Source organism: Coturnix japonica, chromosome 3, assembly GCF_001577835.2.
Source record: "Coturnix japonica isolate 7356 chromosome 3, Coturnix japonica 2.1, whole genome shotgun sequence".
Taxonomy (NCBI): domain Eukaryota; kingdom Metazoa; phylum Chordata; class Aves; order Galliformes; family Phasianidae; genus Coturnix; species Coturnix japonica.
In genome coordinates, this window is record NC_029518.1 from 51,535,768 (window position 1) to 51,560,390 (window position 24,623).

At 38.3% G+C, this 24,623-nt stretch overlaps 1 protein-coding gene across 2 annotated transcripts in view; it reads left to right on the forward strand.

The window, feature by feature from the left end:
- Nucleotides 1-18,737, forward strand: part of STX7 (syntaxin 7) — a 28,452-nt gene extending 9,715 nt beyond the window's left edge. Inside the window, exons 3-10 of one of the 2 annotated variants that reach the window (XM_015858574.1) lie at nucleotides 7,599-7,668; nucleotides 9,337-9,427; nucleotides 11,141-11,278; nucleotides 12,002-12,054; nucleotides 12,738-12,828; nucleotides 14,040-14,112; nucleotides 14,780-14,862; nucleotides 17,339-18,737. In XM_015858574.1, the coding sequence (XP_015714060.1) occupies nucleotides 7,599-7,668; nucleotides 9,337-9,427; nucleotides 11,141-11,278; nucleotides 12,002-12,054; nucleotides 12,738-12,828; nucleotides 14,040-14,112; nucleotides 14,780-14,862; nucleotides 17,339-17,440 (701 nt within the window). In that variant the 3' untranslated portion in view covers nucleotides 17,441-18,737. The remainder of the gene's footprint in view (nucleotides 1-7,598; nucleotides 7,669-9,336; nucleotides 9,428-11,140; nucleotides 11,279-12,001; nucleotides 12,055-12,737; nucleotides 12,829-14,039; nucleotides 14,113-14,779; nucleotides 14,863-17,338) is intronic. The other variant, XM_015858575.2, reaches the window with a different exon arrangement.
- Nucleotides 18,738-24,623: the final 5,886 nt, after the last annotated feature.

Below are 24,623 nucleotides of genomic sequence, written 5' to 3' on the forward strand. Positions count from 1 at the left end.
GTGTTGTCAGCTGCTTTGGGTGTGCTCATGTGCCTGCAAGCCACGTCCTGCTGTTTTTGTCTTGAATCTGTGTTATCTGGGGAGAGAAAGAGAACTGTGAACAGCTAGGGAAATCTCAGATTTAAACAGGGAGAACAAACAAACCTGTAGTGCACTTTGGCACTGCTTAGATAGCTGCTAAATTACTGTGCTACTAGAGCACAGTTTATGGTTAAGATTTGGAAGTCCTTCTGTCTGGAATCTGGTCCTAAGTAACTATGATTTCCATTCTAGGCCAGTCTTATATATGATTAGAAAACTTAGATTGCACACCTTGTATGGGATTTTTAAAATATAAATTTACAGATGGTTGAACTCTGTCCTTAACTTTCTAAATATGGAGAACAGGAACATGGGGAATGGTATATAAGAATGACAGGGTCTTTAGAGATCCAGCATGTCTGGATTTTGCAGATAGAGAGCCTGTTATCAAGGTATTTTAATCAGTATTTGTCAAAGGAGCAGCAGTCCCAGAGCTTGGTTTCATAGGTCATGCACCCGCTGGTATTATGGTAGCATAATGAAAGCTGCTATAACTTGTTACATCCTGAAAGAAGGCATTACTCTCAAATCCTTCCTGTTGGTCACTTGTTTACTTCATCTAGATAGGCAACGAAAGAGTAATGCACGGAAACCAGATGAGCTTTCAAAATATATTTCTTAATGGCAAAGTCCTATCTCCTTAGAAACTTTTCTGCCTGGTATGTTCTTTTACCACACCAGGGAATGCCATGTAAGAGGAGAGCACTGAATCCACACTGTGATTTTATTATTGTTATTATTATTATTATTATTTGTTTAAGGAGCATGCAGTGAATTATGCAAGAGAAAATCCAGAAAATGGAATGATTAGCATAAAATAAGTAAAACAAAAAGCCTAATTTAAAAGCTTTAGAGTATGTTAATTTCAGACTTCCTGCAAATGTAAAGACGAGGATGAAGAATTGTTGGAAATCTGTCAGGCTTCTGTATTTTGAAGAATTTGTGCCTTGTGTGTATCAAAACGAGGGAAAATGGTTTGTTTGAGAAGTTGTACCCAGCAGGGAAGAGAATGGAGGTTGTGTTCATTTGGAGGGATGATTTCACAGCTGTAAGAATAGGGAATATATGGTTAGGATAATAGGGGCCCCTTCTGCTCAGCTGGAAAGATTTGACTTGTGAATCTGTGACAGGAATTCTGCAAGATGAAATAGTTCACTGTGTTTTTCTTGTGTGTTTTGTTGTGGTTTTTTTTTTCCTACCCCCACGTTCTTTCTCCTGTGTGGGGGTCATTGCCTTTGTTCCGCTTTGCTCCTTATTTTTTTGTTTGTTTTTGTACTGAGCTACCAAAGTCTATGTAATCCTGTGAGAGCAGGAGTGCAAGCTATATAGATAATTACTGCATCTCCACTGACATCTGAAGTCAGGATTTAGGAGCAGTTCGTTGAGAAGCAGCATAGGAATATGCTGCATTTTGATAGAGAACAAAGAGCAAAACCTGGTGTTGATAAAGCATGCTCAGCTTTAGTGTTTGAGGGGTCTTCTGGTTTACAAACTGTAATCATGCAGTTACAGAACCCACTATGACTCTGTATGTACATATGTATGAATATGAATGTCTGAGGCATTTATATTCCTCCACTGTCCCTTTCTCCCTCCCCAGTTTCCCCTGTTTATAAAGGTCATGTGGCAGGCTTTTACCCAGTGATGGCTTCAAAGTCAGTACAATGTCATCATTTACCCTTGATTGCTTCTGGCAAGGGCAGTAATAGGGTATTTGACTTCTTTGTGCACACTGAAAGTCAGCCTAGCTGGAGAAGCATGTGCTCTGCATGCTAGATTATTTTAAATAATATGTAATAATTCAGTAGCCAAAATCTTTGTGTAGCTAGAGAGAGTCTGTCTGGCTTTAACAGAGTCTTTCTCATAAGGGCTGTGTTCTGCCAACTTCTTATTTTCTATTTGTTAAGGTAGCAAAAACATCTATTCACATGGAACGCATTCTCCGGAGGTCAACTTCAACCAGCAGAGATCACTTCTGTGATTCTTCTGTCATGTGATACCTCTCCTGTGACAACAAGTTTGTCCAAGTTCTGTTGAATCCCAAGCATTCTGTAAGAAAGTATCTTTACTGAATGTTGTTATAATCAGAGCTGAATTACGTCTATCATATGACTTTTCCTTTCAATTTTTGTAACTGTAGAAACATAAATCTCATAAACATAAATTGAGCTTTGAGGAATACTAGACTTCTGATAAGTGCCCTTTACGGTCTGAAACATTCATGTGAAAATACATCTGCTGCCATGTTTATATCTCTAACAGATTTGTGTGATTATTGTTTAGAAGAGACAAGATTGCCAAGTAACGATGGTAGAATGTTAAGTGAGATCACTGAGGCGTGATGTATGAACACAGAATCTATTTTGTTTCTGTTTCAAGTGTGGTTTTGTACAGGTGTGGTTTTAAAGCAAGTAGAATTTGATGAAACCGTAACAATGATATTGTTAGAAATTTAAGTAGTAGTTATAAAATCACTTTGCACTTGCAAATAGTGTGATGATCAGTGAAGACATCAACAATTTTGTCTGAACAACTGTTTATGTTGGTGCTGGAGCATATATATGGTCTCATCTGGACAAGATAATTTTTGTTGTTCTTTAGATAAATGTTCTGACTTTGGGTTTCAGGGAATTGCCAGGGAGAATTTAGGATATGAACACAAAGTGGCTTAATGACTTCCCTTCAGCTGAGCTGTAATAATTGATCACATGATCAGTCATTAGGCACTTAACATGCCTTCAGTGTGCTCTACATCCACATCAGAAGAACGAGCATTGCTTCAATCCCACTTGACAGTTTCTTTGTATGAACCACTAGAAATGGTAGTACACTAGTGTAAAATGATTGCAGTTGAACTGAAAAAATTGAAGGCAGATCCTCAACTCCAGGATCTACCTATATTTCTTTCTGGTTGCTTGCAGGCATGATTCTATCGAGAAATTTAAGAAGCCTTAATAAAACCCAATGGAAAAGGGTACGAGACCTAGTTTTCCTGCTTTTTGTGCCAAGCAAGTCTCCCATTTCTAGTTTTATTACATAAATATTTATGCTACCGTTCCTCTACACTGAAGTATTGCACTTCTTATTTTTTCAATCACCTGAAACCAGATAACTGGGCTCTTGGAAAAGGGCAATTGGATACCCTCTTATAGGGTGGATGGGGTTGCTTTTTATTAGATTGGAATTTCTTTGGCTGGTGATATCCTGGTTTATTTGCTCTGGTGAACTGTGACTCTTGTTAAAGCAGGGATAGCAAGGTGTATGGCACATCAGTGTTACCATTTGTTTAAAATGTTTAGTGGGTGTGGACAATACTAATAGTTGTAAAGAGGTACTTAGGCTTGTACAGGAAATTCTAGATAATGCTGATTTTATCGTTGCTGTGCTACGTTGTTGTATGTAAGCTTTTATACAGTGTTAGTCCAGGAATGTCTTGTGCAGTGTCTGTCCTTAGTTAAATTCAGTCAAAAGCACAGCAAGAAAGCACTCTGAATGGAAGTTGAATAAATTGAGGAGGGCTGTTGTCCCCACACAAAAACTAAATGGACTGAACTGTTGTCATTTTTACAAATAACTCTTTTATTCCAATAAGCTGCTCTGAACAGACTCTGGGTCTAATTGGATCTGCACAGTCTATAACTAGATGTGCTGCTTCTTTAATCACCTGAAACTAGTAGGTATTTCTTTGTAGTTACCCAAACAATGACAGTGTGCATAAAGTCTTTGACAAAGTGTGCTGAAAGGCAAGTGTGCTGCTCTTCCATACAGTGCTTATTTGCCAAATGAAGCTGTAACTGAGTTGAAGCCTTGTGTGGAGCAGGCATTTCTTTTGGTGTGTACAGAGGAATTTGTTGCTGGTTCTATTTATTTTGTTTAGGCTCAGAAGCTAGAATAATGACTGAAATCCAGTTGCTTTAAATCTCCCCTGTTAGTTTTAGTCCAGCAGAATTTAGATCTCTGAACCTTATGCAGTGACTGAGACCCTGTCTGCCCCTTTTTCAGCAAGGCACAGTGGTGCGGTGGATGACCTCTCACCATTGCAGCAGTGATGAGCAGCTGTAGTTGCTGGCTGGAACTGTACTCTGTCTTCCTGTGATGAATCTCAGGTGTTGCTATTGTGCAATATTGAGTTCATTGTATTTGCCGGTCCAGCTTGTCTGGTTGTTGTCTCTTTGTATTATGGTACCTCCTGTTTATTGCTTGTTACTGGTGCTTTTTCCATGCATGCCCATGCATTTCCTGTGGAAGCATTTGACAGCAACTCTATGAAATAGGGCAATGTGATTGTTCTGGCTTGGATTGCAGTACTAAAGGAAATTGTTGCTCAATGGCTATAATGCCATCTTGTATGATATAAACGGAAGTGAGTTCCAGGCTGCAAGGAGGCAATAAGCAGTGCTGACTAAATATTTTTTCCTGAATTTCATCATTCTGTGTTGTGGCCTCTTTTTAAGAATAGTTTGGGCTGTGTGTTGATTCGTCTCACTCTTCAGCTGTGAAGATGCAACAGGCTGAAGATGGCCATGGCCAACTGAAGGTTTTAAGGTTTGGTTTTATGAATGTTAAAATGAATGACATAAAGCTGAAGGGAGGGTGATATAGGAAATTGGCTGATAGTAAGTTGGGAAAACATCTCTCTTGTAGCTGGTGTTATGGGTCAGTGCTCCAAATCAAAACCATTCTAAGTATTCCTTTGATCATGCTAAGAATGAATGTGGTATTTGGACATCTCTGAGCCCTACCAGAGAAGGTGGGTGACCTACTCCAGGTAGCATGTGCTCCAATATTTCAAATATGTTTTAATATATGAAATAAATATTGTGTACTGCAAATCTGACCAGAACATGTTTCTTAAACACTCTTTCTTTTATTTTCCCTTAAAAGTAAATATCTCCACTGTAAATCTCACTACTCCTATAATTTTTGTAGAGAAGATGAGGCCCTTTTATATTAGACAGCACTGTAGGACTTTTCTGTGCCTTTTTTGTTTTTTGTTATTTTTCTCCCTTTACTTAGGGCATCCCTTGCCTGTGAATGAATCCCCTATTTGGGATAGTAAAAGCAAACGCAAGCTGGCTCTTAACTAATTATCTCCGTAGGTATTCAGGTTAGCTCATAATTGTTTCTCTAGCTCATCATTAACCACGTCTGACCTGTTCTTGTGCACGTGACTGCTGAGAGAGCAGCCAAATAGCTTTCAACAGCTGATAGTTGTATATTATGTGGTACGGATTAGGAATGCTGCAGAAAGAAATGAAAGTCTTCTTACCAATATGGCATTGCTTCTTTCTAATACTCTTTCTGAGATGGAACAAGTAAGATTCTTTGGCACGTGAGATGGTAGCTGCTTGAAGAAAACATGTGGACAGAGTAGCTGATAAGATGCTGCTCCTGTGGGTTCTTGTAAGCTTTGATAGAACCCTTGGTTGTCACTATACGCAAACATCTACTTTGACCTCCACTGCAGAGATGGTCTCAGCAGTTAGTGAACCTCTGAGGACTGAGAAATATCTGTTCACACACCGTGTGTGTGCTTCTGCAGCTCTGGAGCAAAGTCCAGCAGCTACTTCTGCATGCCCATGGAACCTGAGCTACAGTGTCAGACTTTGCACTGAAGGAGCTTAAAATCACACACGAGATCTGTTCAGGCTGTGTTATGGGATTGGTAGCACCTAGAAGAGCAAAGAGGACCTCTGGCAGCGGGGCTATTCCTGTTTTTATAGTCTCTTGTCATTGCTACAGGGTGTGGGAAGCTGGAAGAATCAGGAAGTGAGGAAGGGAAAACCTTAAGGGATGAGGTCACCTAGGAACCAGTCAAAACTGCATTCTGATCTTTGACTTCTAATGATTATCAGTGTATTTATGGTTTTGTGATTTAGGCTTGTGCTATCAGCTTTCTGGGACACTTGAGTGTCATTGCTGATGAATTGTGAGGCATCTAATAAGGAGCCAGATGCATTGATATGCCGGCCTTAATTCCCTGCACGAAGTAGAAGGCCAATGAAACAAGGGGGACATTATAAATGCTGTGATCAGCGGTGAAGTTGAGAATGTGGGGGCTTCTGTCTTAGAAAAAGTATTCCCAGATTTCCAGCAGTTTTATTCTCCCTCTTCAATGCCAAGTCCAACCCTGTATGCTTCCCAGCTGGTGCTGTGGAGAGAGAAAGGAATTTTCAAGGAGATGAGGATGGCATTGATCATGGGCTGGAGCAGTGTGCCTTCCCCCAGCTGCTTGAAAAGGGGAAAAAGGGACCAACTTCAAACAGAGACTTGTATTTTCTGCCCTTGTCTCTTCATTTGTAGTTAAGTAACTCTATCTCTAGGTGGCAGTAAGGCATGCTAGCTTTTCTATCTACAAAATACGTGCCAACAAAGTGCTTGTAGATTGTTTTGGTTTTCTTTTTTCTCCTTGTAAAAATACTTGAAGAAGAAATGAGCACCTTGGCTCTTGAATCAGAGGGGAGAGAGTTTCTGATCAAATAAGGCTGAAAGCAAAGTGCTCTGAAGTTTTATATGTACACTAAAACCTAACACTGAATTCAAAAGATAACAGTGGAAAGACGTTTTATTTTAGAACGATGTGTTGCACTGGAAAAAAAAAAAACAAAAAAAAAAACAAATAAAAAAGGTTTAATTAACCAAAATAGCTTAATTAAACAAAATAGTTTGTGAATACTTGTGGCTTCTTGTGTGTGTCTGGGCTCAAGCTGTTGTGCATAAGCATCGAGGTCCAGGAGGCTGCACAGAATTTCTTGGCCCTTGCAAGTACCAGACCTCCACATGGGGAAAAGCTGATGCTTGGCAGTAGGTTTCAACTGTAGAAAGCATTGAAGAATTTTCACTTAGGTTTTGTTTTTTTCCAACTCAAATAAGGAACAAGCTGCATAAAGCCCATCTTATTTTATGAAATACATTTACAACCCTGAAGAGGTTTGTTTCTCCACTTTTAAAAATGGATGTACATATTGACAACAAGGATCTCAGAATTAAAATTTACATCTAGATAACCTGATTTTTGGTGTTTTAATGTATGGTAAGCCTATGAATGCTTTGTTGTTGCCCTGGTTCTGAAATATTTTTGTGTGATAGTGTCATATCAGGCCTTTATACAGCTTTTAAAAATGGCATGCAGAAAATACGATTAAACCAGAAAATAATAGTGCTTTTAATTTACTGTATTATAATAGAAAGGCCTAATTTATACTTACTGAATTAAAATGCTAGCCTTTTAATTGTCTGTTTCTGCTTAGATACTTGAATATATTCCCATCCTTTGTAAGAAACCCTGGGTTTTGTCTTTAAGTTGGCAAAAATATTTACAAATTGTTCTTTAATGTTTCAGTGAATCTTCTCAGTTGATATAAAAAATAAAAAGTTTATATATATATATATATATATGTTCAATATCATTTTCTGTCAATTTTTATTGTTTTAGAATTGCTAAGCTAAAAATCATAAACTTATGTTGGAAATGTCTGCGCACTATTAAACTTTCTCTTCTTCCTCTTCACAAACAGCTGCTGAAATACAGAGAATACTCAGTCAGCTTGGAACACCACAAGACACACATGAGTTGAGGCAACAGCTGTGAGTATTTCACATGAAAATATTTAATTTCATTGCATTGCAGACAGTTTCCAGGGATATGATTAGATATGGGTTGTTTGGTTTTTTCTTAGGCAAGGTGCTTGTCCTCACTGAGAAAGGCAGGTATAGGGAAATATTTGAAATTTACACGTTGAGGTGCCTTTTTTTATTCTTATTTAATTTTGAATACTTTTGGTGCACTGGTCAGGTGGCATGAACGCATGCGTTGCCTACAGTATCAATATATGTACAAAATTTTTGCTGTATGTTAGCTAAGGGAAAGCAACAAGACTAAAAAGCAATGTTGTTGTTCAGTATCTCTCCACTTCTCAGCGCAGTCTGATGAACCAGTAATATTATTATTTTCTTTTTTAAATCAGCCTCCTTTACCAGATAAAATTCAGCAGCATAAAAGCAAATAACCATTGTGTTGTGCTAACCCTATGGATGGGAAAGTTGCCAATCATTACTGTGGCTATTGCTGCATATAGTTGGAATAAAAAGAAAATGAGTAGCAGGAGGAAATATGTATTGAACCAAAGGCATTATATTGTATCATATATGTATATATATGTATATGATATGTATATATCATATTGTGTGAACAACCAGCTTGCTTCATAATAACCTGAGCTTGGAGCTCATAACAATAGCCAGGTACAACCCACAGTGGATGTCCTGCTGGAGATCGAATGCATAAAGATCAACATATGTGAGTTATGCAGTAGCAGGCAAGATCTAAGCATAATTTCAAAACTAAAAGGACTAGAAACTGCTGTGAATTATAGTCCATTTAGGAAAGTGCTAACATGATAAGTTTCCTTGAGGTTTTCATCTATGGTCATTTCACTGGTCTGAACGTTTTGCCCTTCCCTTCATGTAATGAAGTTGTCTGGGAGAGTTATTTGATTGCTTTCAAGTATTTATGTTGATTTTTGCGAACTGCTTTCCAGTCTGGGAAAGCAGGTAAAAAAAACTTGAGTTACTCCAGGAAAAAAAAAAAAAAAAAAAAAAAAAAAAAAAAAAAAGTGAAATTCATAATGAAAGTGTGTGGTAATAGCAGAAGTGAAAAGAAACATAAAGTGCAAGTAGAAATGATGCTGAACACAAGGCTTTTTAAAGCACAATTTAAGTTTTTAAGCAATTAATTAAACTTTCCTGTTAAGTTCACAGCTGTTGTGTCATGGGAGAATACAAATCTCTGGGTATGCTTCCCAATGACTATCAGGAATTGGCTTTTCATGGATTATGTTCATGGAGTTATATTCAGGTCCAGTGTTCTTCCATACAGGAAAAAACTGTGTCCTTTATACAGTTATTCTGAACTTCTTTAACAAAATAAGAGCCTGAAAAAGATGATGGAAAAGCATCTTTAGTTATTCACAGTAATTGGAACCCTGTTGCTGTGCATTAGGGAAACAATTACAATATTGCAAAAAGAAAAAAGTGGGAAAGGTAAGTAGCTGTGCTGTCACACTGAGAAACATTCCCTCAGTGTCCATGTCACCTGGAATCCACGGTGATCTGTTATGATTTTGCACTGAAGAACAGTAGAAGGATGGCATCATGCAGTTCAGTGAGTGTTTAATACCACTGTGTTTCTGAGAACTGGTAAAACTCCAACAAAATTAGCCAGCGGTCTCTAATGAAACTTTGCATTGTTTTTAGGCAACAGAAACAGCAGTACACAAACCAGCTTGCCAAAGAAACTGACAAATACATTAAAGAGTTTGGATCTTTGCCTGCAACAAGTGAACAGGTATAAAACCAAAGAATATGGCTTAAAGTTTGATTATCATGTTGGCTCATATAGAGTATTTGAGAGACTTCAGTTCTGCATGCCCAGTTTTTGTATCCTTCATCTGGCTTTCAAAGCACTGTTTGGTCACTGAGGACATTTGCATAGTAGGGGCAATTACAACACAGTATGTTTTGCTGTATTCCAGACTTGTTTCAAATATGTTTTTAAATATCCGAATTGAGTTTGACTGAGAAGGCAGGACTCAAGACAGTACATTGTGCCTGTGATTTCAGCTATCTGGGCACTCAGTAAACTGTAGCAGTGTTGCTGCTGAGTTTAACTCATCAGTTTTGAGTGCTTCCAGTGGTCAGGAATTACTGCCTACCTTAACCATGTGGCAGGTGATCAGATCTGTTTGCACAATGTCCAAATAATTTTTGCAGAGCAAGTCTGATCTGCATAACTCAAATGAGCAGATATGCTATGTCTTGTCCACAGGCTTTTCTTTTCTTAAGAGGGATGGACAAGAGCTGTTACTAGAACGATTTGTGCAGCCTCTGAGCTGCTTCATTCCCATATCTGTGAGAAAGACAGGCAGGAGCTTACATGCAAAGTAGCTGTTGTCATTAGCATGCTCTCAACTTTCATCCTTTGATTTCTTATAGTAACAAAATCCAGGACTTAGATAAGGGAAGAGCAATAGGACGCCAGAAAATATGAACACAGCTTATTGCCACTCAGACAATTTTTCTGATCTGTGACTTGTTAGCAAGGAGCGCTTAGGAAAATGAATTGTCCTGAAACACTCATTTCCAATGGCAGGCTGTGTTCCATGCATGCTCTGCCTGTTGTGAACTTCTGGTAGAGTTAGAGTTTGGTCTTACTATATAACCTCTGGTTGAGGCAAAGATGTTTTTTATTCTTTGTCTTGTTGCTGAAAAGTTGGCAGTGGGATATTTTGCTGTTTAATTCTAATCCTTTTATCATGAGCATTTTCATCAAACACAGCACTAGATGAAATACACAGATGTTGGGTTGATGAATGGCAAGTTATGGCCTCTCACAAATTTGGAAGGCAGGGTTGGTATAATGGATATATTTAGGGAAATAAAACTGAGGCTTTCTGATGTGCCTGATATAGCCATTCCTTCCTTGGCATCTTCCTCAAAAAAGTAAAAATAAAAAGACTCGAAAGTTAGAGTAGCTATCTTCCTAACAGATTTTAAGGATTTGAAAGGGATGTGCGCCCACTTCTGGTTGCAGTTCAAAGTACATTTCCAGTGTTTATGTACAATACATGTGGAGAGCTTTGTCCCTGCTCATTTCTTATGCTTGAGCACTATTTCCCTCATTCATTCTGCTTTGCTCATTTTAGATTTCACAGCATCAAAATGTTTCACACTTAACCACAAAGTAAATTTAGTAATCAGGTATCCTTGTGTCAGTGTGTAGTACATTGTATATGACCTGCTCATTTCTCATTTTCAGCTGTTAAATGAACTAAATATGTTGGTTTCCTCTTTAAATCCCTAAAATTGTGTCAGAGTTATGTAATCGCAGGGGATGGGAAGGTTTGTCCATGCAAATGTTTTAGTAGGCAATTTTCTGTTATACCTATTTAGGGAAGAAAAAAGAAAAGCATACCTTAGTAATTAGTACTGAGTAGACTGGAAATGATGAGTCTTAGAAAGCCTGATCTCATTTGACTTGGTAAAACTTCTTCTCCCATAGCGTCAAAAGAAAATACAGAAAGATCGTCTTGTAGGGGAGTTCACCACAGCGCTCACAAATTTCCAGAGGCTGCAAAGGCAAGCTGCTGAGAAAGAAAAAGACTTTGTAGCCAGAGTAAGGGCCAGCTCAAGGATATCTGTAAGTACTAGAAAATGTGCTATTATACTTTGTTTATGGTGCGGTGGTGGTGTCAAAAGGGCATTTGTAATGCTTTTAGCAAGAGCTTATATCTGAGTCCAAATGTTGCAAAATGTGTAAAATATGATTATGAGCACGGTGGCTTTCTTTGCTTACTTCCACGCACAACTGAATTTAACAGTTCCTTTTATAGCAAAGGCTGAAATACACTGTAATGAAAACTCCTGAAAGCAGTTTTGTTTTGTTTTATTTTCCTTGCCTTTGTCACATGAAGGTACAGAATGTCCCTGAGTTTGTACACTAACCTTACAAAAGTAGTTTTTAGTGATCTTGAAATACTTTTTCTGGGCGTTTAGATATGGGGACTTTTTCTACCAGGAAGAATTGCTTGCCAAGTAGCTATGCATTATTGATGTGGAGAAGTGCTGAGGAGCCTGAGATGTTAGCATGTCAGTTTTGCCTTTTTACTCTATGCCAAATACATGTCACTGTACTTGTAAATTTTAACAGGCATTTAGTGAGCTGAATGTTTTTGCCTGTATTTCAACTTTATGCATACAGAAAGCAAAATCGAGAAGCAAACATGTTAAGTCATGTTTCAGTTTGAAGTTGACTTCTTATAAGCCTTGTAATATTTACTCATTATAGAAATGCTGACAGTGTTCCTTTCTGGTCCATGATATTTTTACCTTATTTTTTTTTCTCCATATACCGATCATGTAGAGTGGTGCTCCTGAAGACAGCTACAAAGAAGGAACACTTGTCTCCTGGGACAGGTAGGCTGAATTTCTTATTAAAACTTAACCTAGTTCAGAATTTAAAATAAATAAATAAAAATTTTAAAAAGGGCTTACAGGGAAGAGTTGCTGTTTTGTTGTAGGCTTTCCTTCATAGTGAAATTGTGAGAAAGAGCCTTTTTAGTGGGATAGATGGGAAGAAATGCATTTATTTATTTATTTATTTATTTATTTCCTACACCTCAATCATCATCTTTAGCTGACCCACGTCCATATCTGGGCTCTGGGATACCCAAGCTTAGATAAGCACAGTCCAACCTGTGACTAGTGTAAAACTGTTAAGCTGTGATTGATCCATTATTTACTGGGTTCTCCTGTTATTTCCAGTCTCAGAAAAACTGCATCTCGGTCTCAGATTCTGTTGATACTGGTTAGCCTAATTTTGCCTGTTTATACTCATAATTCAGATGAACTTTGTCCTCACATTCTTACTTGGAATTTCCAAAGAGCTCGCTCAATGCTATATGCAGATTGCTACAGCAGCAGCTTCCTGTATCAGAGGTAGCATCATTAGACCTATCCTGGACATGGAAGGCTAAAAATGTGTGGTTTAACTGATGAACTTTGTGCATATGTGTTTGGCTGTCATTTTATTCTTCATATTCTAATTTATTTCTCATGGAAACTCTTCAATTCTGGTTTTGGTTGTTTTTCTTTGACAGTCAACCTCAAGCACAAGTGCAAGATGAAGAAATTACAGAGGATGATCTCCGTCTTATTGAGGAGAGGGAATCTTCCATTAGGCAGCTTGAGGTAGGCATAAACAGTTTTACAGCAGGTTTCAGAATATACTCTTAATGCTTCCAAAGAAAAACAAATCACTTCATGTTAGCATAAATCCTGGGGGCCTAGCAATTGTTTGTGGGGAGTTTTTTCTTCAACTCTACAAATACTGTCTTTATGTGATATGTTAAATGTACGTTAGAAATCTAGGGTGTGAAAGCCGTGTTTTGATGTGTTTAATCCCAGATGATTTCATTGAGAAATAAGAAAATGTTCAGAGGTAACAAGGAAAAAGTTGTCAGTTATGTTTTTTATTTTTACAAAAATAAATTGAAGCAAGGCTGTACCTTCCTACCCAGCTATTCCCAATTGTTCAGCTTCTTCATTTTGTAAGAATATTTTGTTCTCCTTTTTTTCCTGAATACTTCTTTTGGAAATAGAGATGCACTGCTGTACTCAACCTTCTGTAATTAAGGGTTTGTCAAAAAAAATAAAAGCATTTAGCATTGAGTTGTAAGTATACCAGTATCATGTGATAAAATACTGACCTCAGGAGACTTCTGTGAAGACAAAGGAAGCTTTTCCAGCCAACCTGGCATCCACATGTCTTCCATCAACAACAAAGATGCTATTGTGATAATTTCTCCCTTGCCATCCATATGTTGGATATGCAATGAACTAAGTATCTATCAGTTATTAGTTGAGGTCATTCACATAGTGACAATGTGACACATATAAATTCATTACAGCCAAACAGTAGTAGGGTAGTGTGATCCTGATTCAGTAGCTTGGCTTCATATTAAAGATGCCGCTTCTGTAAATTTTGTTGCTTACAACTTTTAAGTGTGTTTGAAGTGTTTCCTAAAACTAGTGCAAAGCATCTTGTGCATATACTTCTATTCATTTTGTTTAAATTGGTATCTATTAAGTTAAGCTGGCGTGAACCTGCCTCGTCACTTAAACTGAGACAAGCTTGTGTGTAGATGAGCCCTCAGCAGTGATAGATCCTATTTTTGAAGTGACATGAATTGTGCTTCATGCACAGTCATCTTCAGTTAGTTTGATTTTAATAAACTTTGTCTGGTAGTACAAAAAATTCTTCCAGATAAATATTAAAAGTTCTCTTTTTCTTGGTAGGGTGAAGAGTGTATATGCAGGAAAAAAATGAGTAATATATTTAGATATATTTACAGATATCTTGTTATGCTCTTTCAAGTAATGTTATGATTGTTTCCTTGCAGTCTGATATTATGGACATCAATGAAATTTTTAAAGACTTAGGAATGATGATTCATGAGCAAGGCGATGTGATAGGTAAGCCCAACTCAACTATTATCTGAAAAGTTATTTCATGTCTTTGGGGAGCAGCAGTGCAGAAAATTTATTTTGCTGGGAAAATTCCTCTAGCAAGAGCATTAATGCTAAAGCTAATCAGGTGCAACTTAACAGTAGGTAGATTGAGGTTACTGGGGATCCATAAAGATACTTTTTAAAAGTATAGTTTAAATGTACATTTAATTACATGCTTTTAAAATGTACAGTATGTGTAACAGTAGTTTTTGGAATTGTGTGTTCATATTCGATTCCTGCCTCTTGGGGTGTTTTTTATGTTTCCTCTGATCTCATAGATATTAGTTTTTGTTTTTATTAATCTGAGCAAAGGGTAGTCAGAAGCAAGTTGAATGGCAGAAAACTTCTGAGAGTAAGTTTCTATTCTGGTCAGTTTCGAAGGCTCATCTCTGCTGAGAGCAAGAGGTATTCTTTCTGACATGAACTTAACCCAGGCATTTCAGAAATGACCTCAAGTATAGGAAAGGTCAGCTTCCATAATGCATGGTATGAAACTTAGGGTGTGAATGAAAAATAATCAATACTTTGAGGGGCAAGGTGGCACACTTGCTCTCAAGTGTATTTCAGTATTCCAAATGTTTCGTTGGCTAATGACTAATCTAAACTTGAAATCTTTCCTTTTAAAATACAGATAGCATAGAAGCTAATGTGGAAAATGCTGAAGTACATGTGCAACAAGCAAACCAGCAGCTGGCAAGAGCAGCAAACTACCAGGTAATGTCAATGCCTACTGCCAGTTGATTCCTTTCTCAGTAGTCCTGATTTAATATAGTAGTTCAGAATTAGACTTTTTCTTAGGTCTTGAAGACTCTCTTGAAAGTGTATTCTAGACTATGACGGTATTGTTAGGTCACCATGGAGGTGTTTGGGGGAGAAGAGCAAGTTCTAAAAGCTTTGGATTTCACATAAAGTTAGCTAGGTTGTTTCAGATCACCTTGAATTTTACTGCTACTTAGAACAAAAATGTGTTCTTTTAACGACTAAAGAAGGAAAGGTAAAGAGTGAGTCTTTAAAGATCACTAGAAGAGTACAGAAGTCTTCTGAAGATGCTGTATTAGAATCAATTTTTACTGTAAAAATTCATCTCAAAACTTGAGTATGTCTAGTTTCTGCTAATTGCTGCCCTGATGCCAAAAATGCATTTCAAACTCTCAAATTTTCTGATGAAAAGCTCCTTTGGAAAGACCTTTTAATGCCGCTTCTTTTTGATTTTTTGGCACTTGTAACAAGTAATCTTATTACTAATAAGTCTTCCTTCTTTAGTGAAAATTAGTCCTAAGATTTAAAAAACAACAACAAAAAAATATTAATCCTCTTATGTGTATTAACAGTAGCCAAGTTGGTAAATCAATGACAAAATATCTGAAGGATTGCTTGCTGATCTCAGAAGTGGGAGGGAAAAAGGGTGGGCATGTCAAACTGTATGCTAGGTGGCAGTAATTAAGTATGACTGATGGCTATTTTGATACTGACAAAATTGTGGAAGAAAAAAAGATAGCAACAGTTAAAATTTTCTTTGGAAGGTGTCTGTTTTGGGGTGGAAATTTAACATGAAAACCTTTGCACTGATTCATCTTAAAAGGGCAAGGATAAGTATTTTCAAGGTTATCAAGTTTTTGACAAGCTCTTGTTTCATGCATCTCACAGCAGAGACCAAATACTCAGCAGAGTTTGCTTGTGTTAGGAGGGACTGTATAGTTGACTTGAAATTTGAACTTGCCTTTGCTTGAATGCTCAGCTTTGTTCTGAGTATTTGAAAAACCATTTAATATATCTGTGCTCTTACCCACTTAGGGAACTGGTAGAAGCTTAGGCATCCTACTGAGAACTAGGTTTGGTTAGTGCTCTCACAACTCCTTTTTGTGAAAGTGTTCACCATCCTTTTGCCCTGTGGGATGTGTTCATGGAGCAGAGCTACTGGGGCAAAGCCAGGCTTGTCTGCTCTGTTTCTTTCCTCCATTACTGCCGCTGCTTTATACTTGTGGAAATGATCATCAAGTGTATAAGGAAATAAGAACTCCATGTCTTTATTCCACTACCTTGCCTAAGTAGTGTTACAGAGAAAATGTTTGACTTTAATGTGGTGTTGGTAAAAAGTGCTCCAGGATGAAAAAGGAAGAAACTGGGAGTATTAAGATTTGTAGGGAGACAATCTGGCTGCAAGAATGGGACCCTAGTAGAAGGTTGAATGCTAGCAAATGAAATGATCAAACAGCTAAGGGGCAGAGATCTCAGTTTGAAAATGGGAGAAGTGAGTCAGCAAAACTAGCAGCAGAGAATATCTAAGACAAGAAAGAAGCTTGGTGGCCTGCATGGTATTGGGCAGAGACCAGGCTCAGCAAGGAACTGGCACAGATGTAGTCCCGCAGGAAAAACAGTATAAACAGTGATATAAATCTTTGCTAAAAGGAGAGCAGAGCCTTGCTCTGCCTCTGGAGCTGTGAACTAGATTCCCAAGATTTGAGTGTAATTATTCTTTGACTACTAGCAAAAGCCTGCAAAACCCATTAGTAGAGTGTGTTATTTTCTGTCTTGCTGCTTGAGATAAAGGATGAGAATCTGTTCCTAGCCTTGGTTGCTTTGGCATCTCAAGTTACAAACCTGTGTGGGAGATCTGAAAGTTTTGAACATGGTCTTACACTGCATTATAATGACATCTGTAGAGACTGAGTCTCTTTAAGTTGTGTTTTGTTGCTCTTTAAGAGCAATTTGAATGTAATAAACATAACAAAAACAACTTTAAAATAACTGAATTGATGCAAACTCCACCTTGAAGAAGTCTAAGAGATCAGTTCTTTGGGGCTACTGTATATACATTTATACTTTTAAAATATCTTTCTTTTTCCAGAGAAGGTCATTTCTACCTCCTCTACTGTGCAGACCGATTTTCCTATTTACAAGGCCATCTGCTTTCTGATATTTTCTTTTCCTAGTGTTTTATTTAAACACATTCAATATGTTGCTGCATTAATATTTGTGCCAGGAAACACTACTGAAATCATTTTGTTGATTAATACAGCCAGAAAATTAAGTCATGGATTATTCTTTCCTTTAATTACTTTATATAACTTGTTTGTAAGGAGACAGTTCAGTTAGATTTCACAAGCAGGAGGGCCATAAAAACATTTCAGTTGTTGTTTCATCTTGTGGTGCAGTTTTCAATCAATTTCTTTTTCGTCCTTGCTTACAGCAAAGATCCCGAAAGAAGATGTGCATCCTCATCGGTATACTTGTTGCTGGAGCATTGATTCTTGGAATCATCATCTGGTTTTCTCTAAATAAACATAATTGATACTTAAATTATGAAAGGAAACTTCTGCGGTAATGGTTTGCTCATTGTGAAGCTCAGTAAAAATGATGGTTTTTCTGTACTTCATCACACTCACTTTTTTTTTTTATGAGACTTTGTTTTAACTTGAGAAATAACTTTCTCAGTAATACCATAACTGCCTGCTCTCTTGGACGTGAGTGCTGCCTTACCAGTAAAACCAGTCAGCATCAAATACTGTTCCGTTAACTTAACTTAAAAACCTCTTAAGGGTTAGGAGATTAATCAAAATCTTGATAACTTGTGAAGGAAGGGGGAGTGGGATGGGATTATCACTGAGATACTGCTAAATGTTATTTCCAAAACAAACTCCTGAATTGTTGCTTGAGGCAACAAATTCACAAGTTGGAATTTAGTCTTAAGCTAATAATGTGCTTCTGTCTTTTTCCCTTCCGCCTCACCCACCTGCCCATTTGATATGGGTGGTTCAAAAACGTGACATAGATGTGAAGTTACTGTGATCTCTTTTTAACTGAAGTCTTCAAATTAAGCCTTCAGTTTGCCTCTAATCTTTCAGATGCTTAATGTATCTCTATCTGGCGTTAAGTCTGGTTATGCCTGGAAGACTCTGCGAAAGTAGATAGGGTGGATGATATAATTATTTGGATTTCTTCTTCGAGTTTTTCCATTAAGAAATAAAGTGTTATGTGCATATGCCTGGTATCTTCGCATCTGAAGTGTTTATCGGTGAGCTTGGCTAGACGAAAGTAAGCTCGAGTCTGTGAATTATTAAATTTACTGGGAAGAATAGAAATTTCCAGCTTCCGAACTGCACTTGAATGTTACTGTTCTGAAACTGCTGTGTTTCAGTTTCCATGAACAGATCCGAACTTATATGTAAAGCCTTTCATACATCTGAAGAATAGATTACATGTTAAATTCCAAGTTCAGTGATATTTGAAAACAAGTTCTTAATCAGTTGAACTTACTCAAACTGCTTAAGAATTCTGATGCTTATAGCCTTTAAAATGACCTTTCTTTTTCTTTTGTGCCATTTTGTACTAATGTATTAAAAATGTAACCAAACACTTTTTTTGCCAATTAATCTATATGCATTTTTAATTGATGCTGATGAACTAATCTAGAAAGTGTACAGATGGAAAAATTCAATTTGTATTTTATAAGGATCTTGTACACTAGACTGATAGAGAATGCACTGTTTACATGGTGAACTATGAAATGTTGCTTGGAAACAATCTAAGCAAAGGTGGACTTCAGAATTGTAACTGTGCAACCAAAATAAAGGTCTTTTAAAGTGTTACATTTTTTCTAGTACTCTTTTCTTCTTTTTCAGGATTTGTCTATATAAACCTAAGTGTTGTCTTTGTGTAAATGACTTGAATTTCTGTCTAGTACTGAAGAAAATTTCAGCTCTTCTGCTGTTCCTGTGCTAACATTTGTATTGTTAATGGAAACTCTCAGATCTTTTCTCCCCAACTCTGTGACCCCAACCTTAGGAAAACAGGTTGCTTTGCTCTGTATTTCTGGTGACACAGACATTAAGTTATCCTTTGGCACAGAGACAGGAATCCGTAGTGTGGGAAGGAGACTTATGCTGATGTATTTGGATCCCAAAAGCAAGGGAGGAAAAACTGTGTGGTTATAACCTACGTAATGTGGAGGAAAGCCTCTCAGACTGCGAGTAAGTTGTATTATGGATGTTTGTGTGTTGGGTTCCCAGCTACAGTTTTCATGTGACTGCCTTTGTGCTGAGTGCGAAGCTGGGACTCTACTTACTCTTTCTTGTTAAATAACCATCAGATTTAATTTAGACCCCTGCCAGCCATGGTAATGCTACCAATTAGTGATGCTAATACTTTGATTAGGCAAAAAGTGTTATGGTGTTTCTGTGCTTTGTTTTGTATTTAGCATGTACACCCTGGGAGGGGGGAGTAGGAGAGGGATGGTAGGGCCATAAAGACCCTTCTTTAAGCTGCACTTAATGGAGTTGCTCTCTTTCTGCCTTTTCCCTCACGTACGTATTTGCAGTCTTAATTGTATAAAATGCAGTTTTCAAGCATTTAAAGAAAATGTTGATAGTTGTTAAGAACCTTAAAAAGAAAAACAAAACATCTGGATATAATATGTGTGAGGCAGTGTTCTTAGAAGAAATGTTTTGGCTGTTTGAAATTATCCATCAGTATGGGAGATTAGCGAGGCCAAAGAAAAAACATAAATGCAATCAAAGCACTCTTCATTTTACTGAAGGAACCTGGTAAGAATAGTTCCTTTGTAGTTATCTTAACCCACTCACCAGGGGTGTCTCTTTGTTCTTTTCTGCCTTTTCAAAGAGCTGAAAATCACAGGGTCAGACAACTCTTTAAAGATTTTGTGGTAGCGTGGATTGTTTTGCTTTTCACTGCACCTTCCCCCCTTGGAAATTGTTCCTGATAATCAACAGGGTGTATGGTATCACCAAACCTCGTATCTAAGCCTTCTTACGTCACATATGAACTCCAAACGCCTATGTAGCTGGTCACTAACTTGGTCTGTTTCAAAGATCAGTTGTGCTGTTGGGTATCATTGGAAAAGACTTGCTTTGCTTTTATTTAGTTCTGGTTGAACCTTTTTGGTGTTTTCAGGAGACTGATGAGTTTTGAAGGAGGAAAGAGCAGAAAGCTCTTGTTTGATGTTTTGCTATACATCAGCACCTGATCACTTTGTTTCTTAACCATACCTGCAGCATTAAGTGGTGCTTCAGTGCATAGTGTGCAGCTTTCGTTTTCAATTTGCAATTAAGCACAAGCATCATAACCAACATTGCTGTGGGGTGGGGTGTAATTATTCTCTGATGAGGTGCCCACCTGCAGAGCCATCCTAGATGTGTTGCAAGAATAAATACCTGAAACTCATCAGCTTTCAGACATCTTCCTGCTTGTGTGTGTCTCTGATATTGCTCTTGAAGCATGCAGATAATAGAGTATTCGTTTAATTCTCTGCGTGACCCAAATGAATTCAGTGATAAAAGAATCCAAGTGTTTTCATAACAAGATCTCTACAAATGCAGAAATAACTAGAAAGAGTAACAAAATGTTCAATTTCCAAAGACAAGTTGTATTGCCTCAACTGGAATACCACTGGAGCTTATGAAAGAGGTCTTCACACTCAGAGCCACAGCATGGGCCACTGCTTCAGCTTGCCCCGAGTCCTGCCTGCAGGGTAGACCTTTGTCTGGAAAATGTGAGTAGGCACAAGCTGACACATATTTTCTGCTTTAGGGGAGAACATTAGGAAGCAGCTTGCAGAAAGGATAGTTAAATATATTACCTATCATCTGCGTCGTGCATGCTCCTACCCACCCTCACATCAGCTTGAATGTGCTCTCTGCAAGGAGGAAATGGAAATCCAAAATTAGTTTCCTGAAGCTTAGCAAAAGAGAAGAACCTTTATGTCTCTTTCTTCAAGTACTTCAGTGCCACAAAGCATCACTGAAGTAGCAAAAAATATCGTTGTCTGTTCCCTGACAGCTTTTATTCAGCCAGATAAAGAATATATAAATACAATCATGGAGACCAGCCACTATGTTGTCAGAGAGAATTAGGTTGAAGAAGCTGGGAAGATTAGAAATGCTTATTAAAAAGTAGATTTAAACTGTCTTTGTAAGGTGACAAAAACACAATGAGGCTAATCTTATTCTATGTCATACTTATTTTTGATGTCTTTAGCAAATCAGTCTTTATTTAAACTAGTGAAAGGACAATTTTAAGCAGACAGAAGCTGGAATATTTGTCCCTGATCTACATGATTTCTATTAGTTGCTAAGTTAGTTTGTAAATCAAGCAGAGAATTGTGAATCTTTCCAGGAGTGATGAGCAGCTGTCCTCTCACACAGAAGCTTTTTTTTTTCCACTGCAGACCTACAATGGTGTCCCTGGAAAAGGACAGGCTGGTACCTGAGTGGCCTGGCAAAAGCACTTGAAAATTAATTTTCAAGTCTCAAGGCAATAGCAGGTTTTTTATTTGAAGCAAGGGATACTCTTGAACACCAGCCACTGCAATCCATGGCACCATATGGAATTGAGTGTCAGAGCACCTGTGGAATCTGAAGTTACAGTGAGAAAATGTGGATGGGATTACTGGAAAGAGCCTTTTGTGTATCTCTCAATGGTTGCGCAGATGAATGTGGGAACAGCACTACAGTGCCTTGAGATGAGTCAAGAATTTCTTCATAATTCCATCTGTAGAAGTTTCTTTCACAGTTTTGATATCCATTGTTTTCGATAAAGTGTGGAAATTACCTTTTCCTAATCCCTTTTGAAGTATATAGCTTCTGTTAAATATATTTGTAATATAAAATCTATTTTGAGGTTAATTTGGGATTTACTTCTGTTCCATATAAATTGAGGAGAGTGGGTTATATGCTCTTCTGATTAATACAGAGAAAAAAAAAAACTTTTGGGGGGTTTTTGTTGTTGTTGTTGTTGCTTGTTGCACTGATTTCTGTACAGACAGCTGCTGGAAGGATTTGCACTTTGACATGATTCTTATGAACTTCAGTTTTGGACAGATTGTAGCAGTCTGTGTGGACAGAGATCCAGCCTTCATCTGGCAGCCCATACAGGTAGAACCAGCTTTGCCTTAAAGTCATGCCAATTCATTGTGCTAATTCTCTTTCTGACAGTAAGGTCAGTTCGGTTCACTACATGATTATTGTGCAAGGTAAGGAGTTCAAGACTTGGAGCAAACGTTCACTTGGTGTCAAAGACATTCAGCAATGGAGCGCGTTGACACCACCAGTGCAGTAACTTTTGTGAACTCAGTGGGTCACAGCCTTGACCTTGCAGTAGTTCTTGGTGAAGAAGATCATTCTGTTTCTTCTGGCAGACACAGGAGTGAAGTGTTTGGTTGTTTTGGTGTTCTGTTTTTATTTCCACAGGATGATGGATTTGCACCTGAAAATGGGCAAGAAACTGCATATGGCTACACAGGTTTATACTGAATTTGTACTGGATAACAGTATACAACATTATTCTGTGCAGTGGGTTGTGGTTGACTGTCACCCAGTACAGATGACTCAGATTTTGAAAATTGCTCTTCTATGAATAACTTTCTAAAGCTGTGCTTTTTCATAGCCATAAAAATACCTTTTCTGTTGTTGTTTTTATGGCTCTGTGAGGAAGAAAGCAGGAGCTTCTCAGTATGGTGAATTTTGTTTGTATCCCGAGACATCAGTAATCTGGTGGAATCATTATGAGTTTAGGGAAGTGCTCAAATCCCTGAACTTTACTTTGTTTCCCAATTATGCTGTTTTTCAGGAGTTGTGTGTTCTGAGTGAAATCAGAGGATGGGAGCAGAGGTCAAGCCCTTCTTCTTTTTTGGAGACCTAGATTTGGGCTGGCCTTTGTTTGTCTGTCTTGAGACAAACAGGTGCTTCTCAGCGTAGCGCCTTGACATCTTGAGGCCTTTCTAAAAGGACAGTAGTGATGGTTCAGTGTGTGGCTGAAGACAGTACAGGAAACAGGCCAGTTCCTGGCTGTTTAGATCCTGTTGGGACAGGATCTGTATGTGGGGCTTCTCCTTGAGGCTTTTCCACCCCAAATAAGTCATGGTGATAACAGAACAGCATGAGTCTGTAGCTCACATCTGTGAGGAGGAAGGATCCTGGGTTTCAGTCTTTCATTGATAAACTTTGCAGTATGTGTATGTTAGGCACCTTCTAATGAAGTCTTCAGCCCAGAAATATTTAACAAAGGCAAGAAGTGCAATATTATCCATTTTTCTGGTCAAGAATTCCTAAGCTCAACAGAAAAAAAAAAAAAAGAATAAAAAGTGTGTGTGTATATATATATATACACATATATGTATATATATAATTTGTAAATTAAAATGAAGCATGAAAAGGTAAAGTTAAGAATGTTTAACTGATCTTCTGGCAACAGTTGTTTAAGGAGCTGTTTGTTTTGTGTATGCTTTTTTCCCATGGATGTTCATTAGAGTGTGCTTCCCACTGTGCTGAGTAGCACTTAATGACCACTAGTCATCACTGTGCCAATGGTACTGATTTGATTTTAATGGGGAGCAAAGTGCTTTGAGTGCTGTGAGCAATGGGATTAAGTGGGCTTAACAGGAAGGCAGGTGGGGAGGTGTTGTGTCAGAGCAGCAAAGAGGTAATTATGGCACAACACTGCTGATTCCAAGGTAGTGATGGGGGAAAAAAAGTATTGGAAAAAAAAACAAACCACCAACATAACAGCAAAAAAGCCTCTTGCCTGCTTGAAGCATGCAACAGTGTAGTGGGGTAGAGCCTGAAGCATACAAATCTGTGTTTATTCCTATCTCAGCTGCCTTTTCTCTCAAAGGTCAGACCAACATGGAGAAATTGCAAGGCCATCAGGATACTGGGAGGGCATGTTGATCTGCCTGAGGGGAGAAAGGCACTACAGAGGGACCAGGATAGACTGGATTGATGAACCAAGGTTAACTGTATATGTTTCTATAGGGCCAAGTGTCAGGTTCTGCATTTTGGTTACAACAACCCCAGGCAACCCTGCAGGCTTGGGGAGGTGTGGCTGGAAAGCTGCTTGATGGAAAGGGGAAGGGTGTGCTGACAGACAGTCGGCTGAATATGAGCCAGCAGTGTTCCCAGGTGGCCAAGAAGGCCAATGGCATCCTGGCTTGTATCAGGAGTGGTGTGGTGAGCAGGACTAGGGAATTCATCCTGCCCCTGTACTTGGCACTGGTGAGGCCTCACCTCAAGCACTGTGTTCAGCTTTGGGCACCTCAGTACAGAAAGGTCATTGAGGTAGTGGAGCAGGTCCAGAGAAGGGCAACAAGGCTTGTGAAGGGCTTGGAGAATCAGCCCTATGAGGAGAGACTGAGGGAGCTGGGGCTGTTTAGTCTGGGGAAAAGGAGGCTGAGGGGAGACCTTATTGTTCTCTTCCAATATCTGAAAGGTGATTTCAGCGAGAGCGAGGCAAGTCTCTTCTCACTGGTGGCAGGTGACAGGATGAGGGGAAATGGCCTCAAGTTGTGACAGGGTAAGTTTAGGTTGGATATTGGAAACACTTCTTTACAGTAAGGGTAGTTAAGTACTGGAATAGGCTCACCAGGGAGGTGGTTGAGTCATCATCCCTGGATGTGTTTTAAAACTGTTTGGATGTGGTGCTCAGGGACATGATTTGGCAGAGGGTTCTTAGTTAGGGTAGTA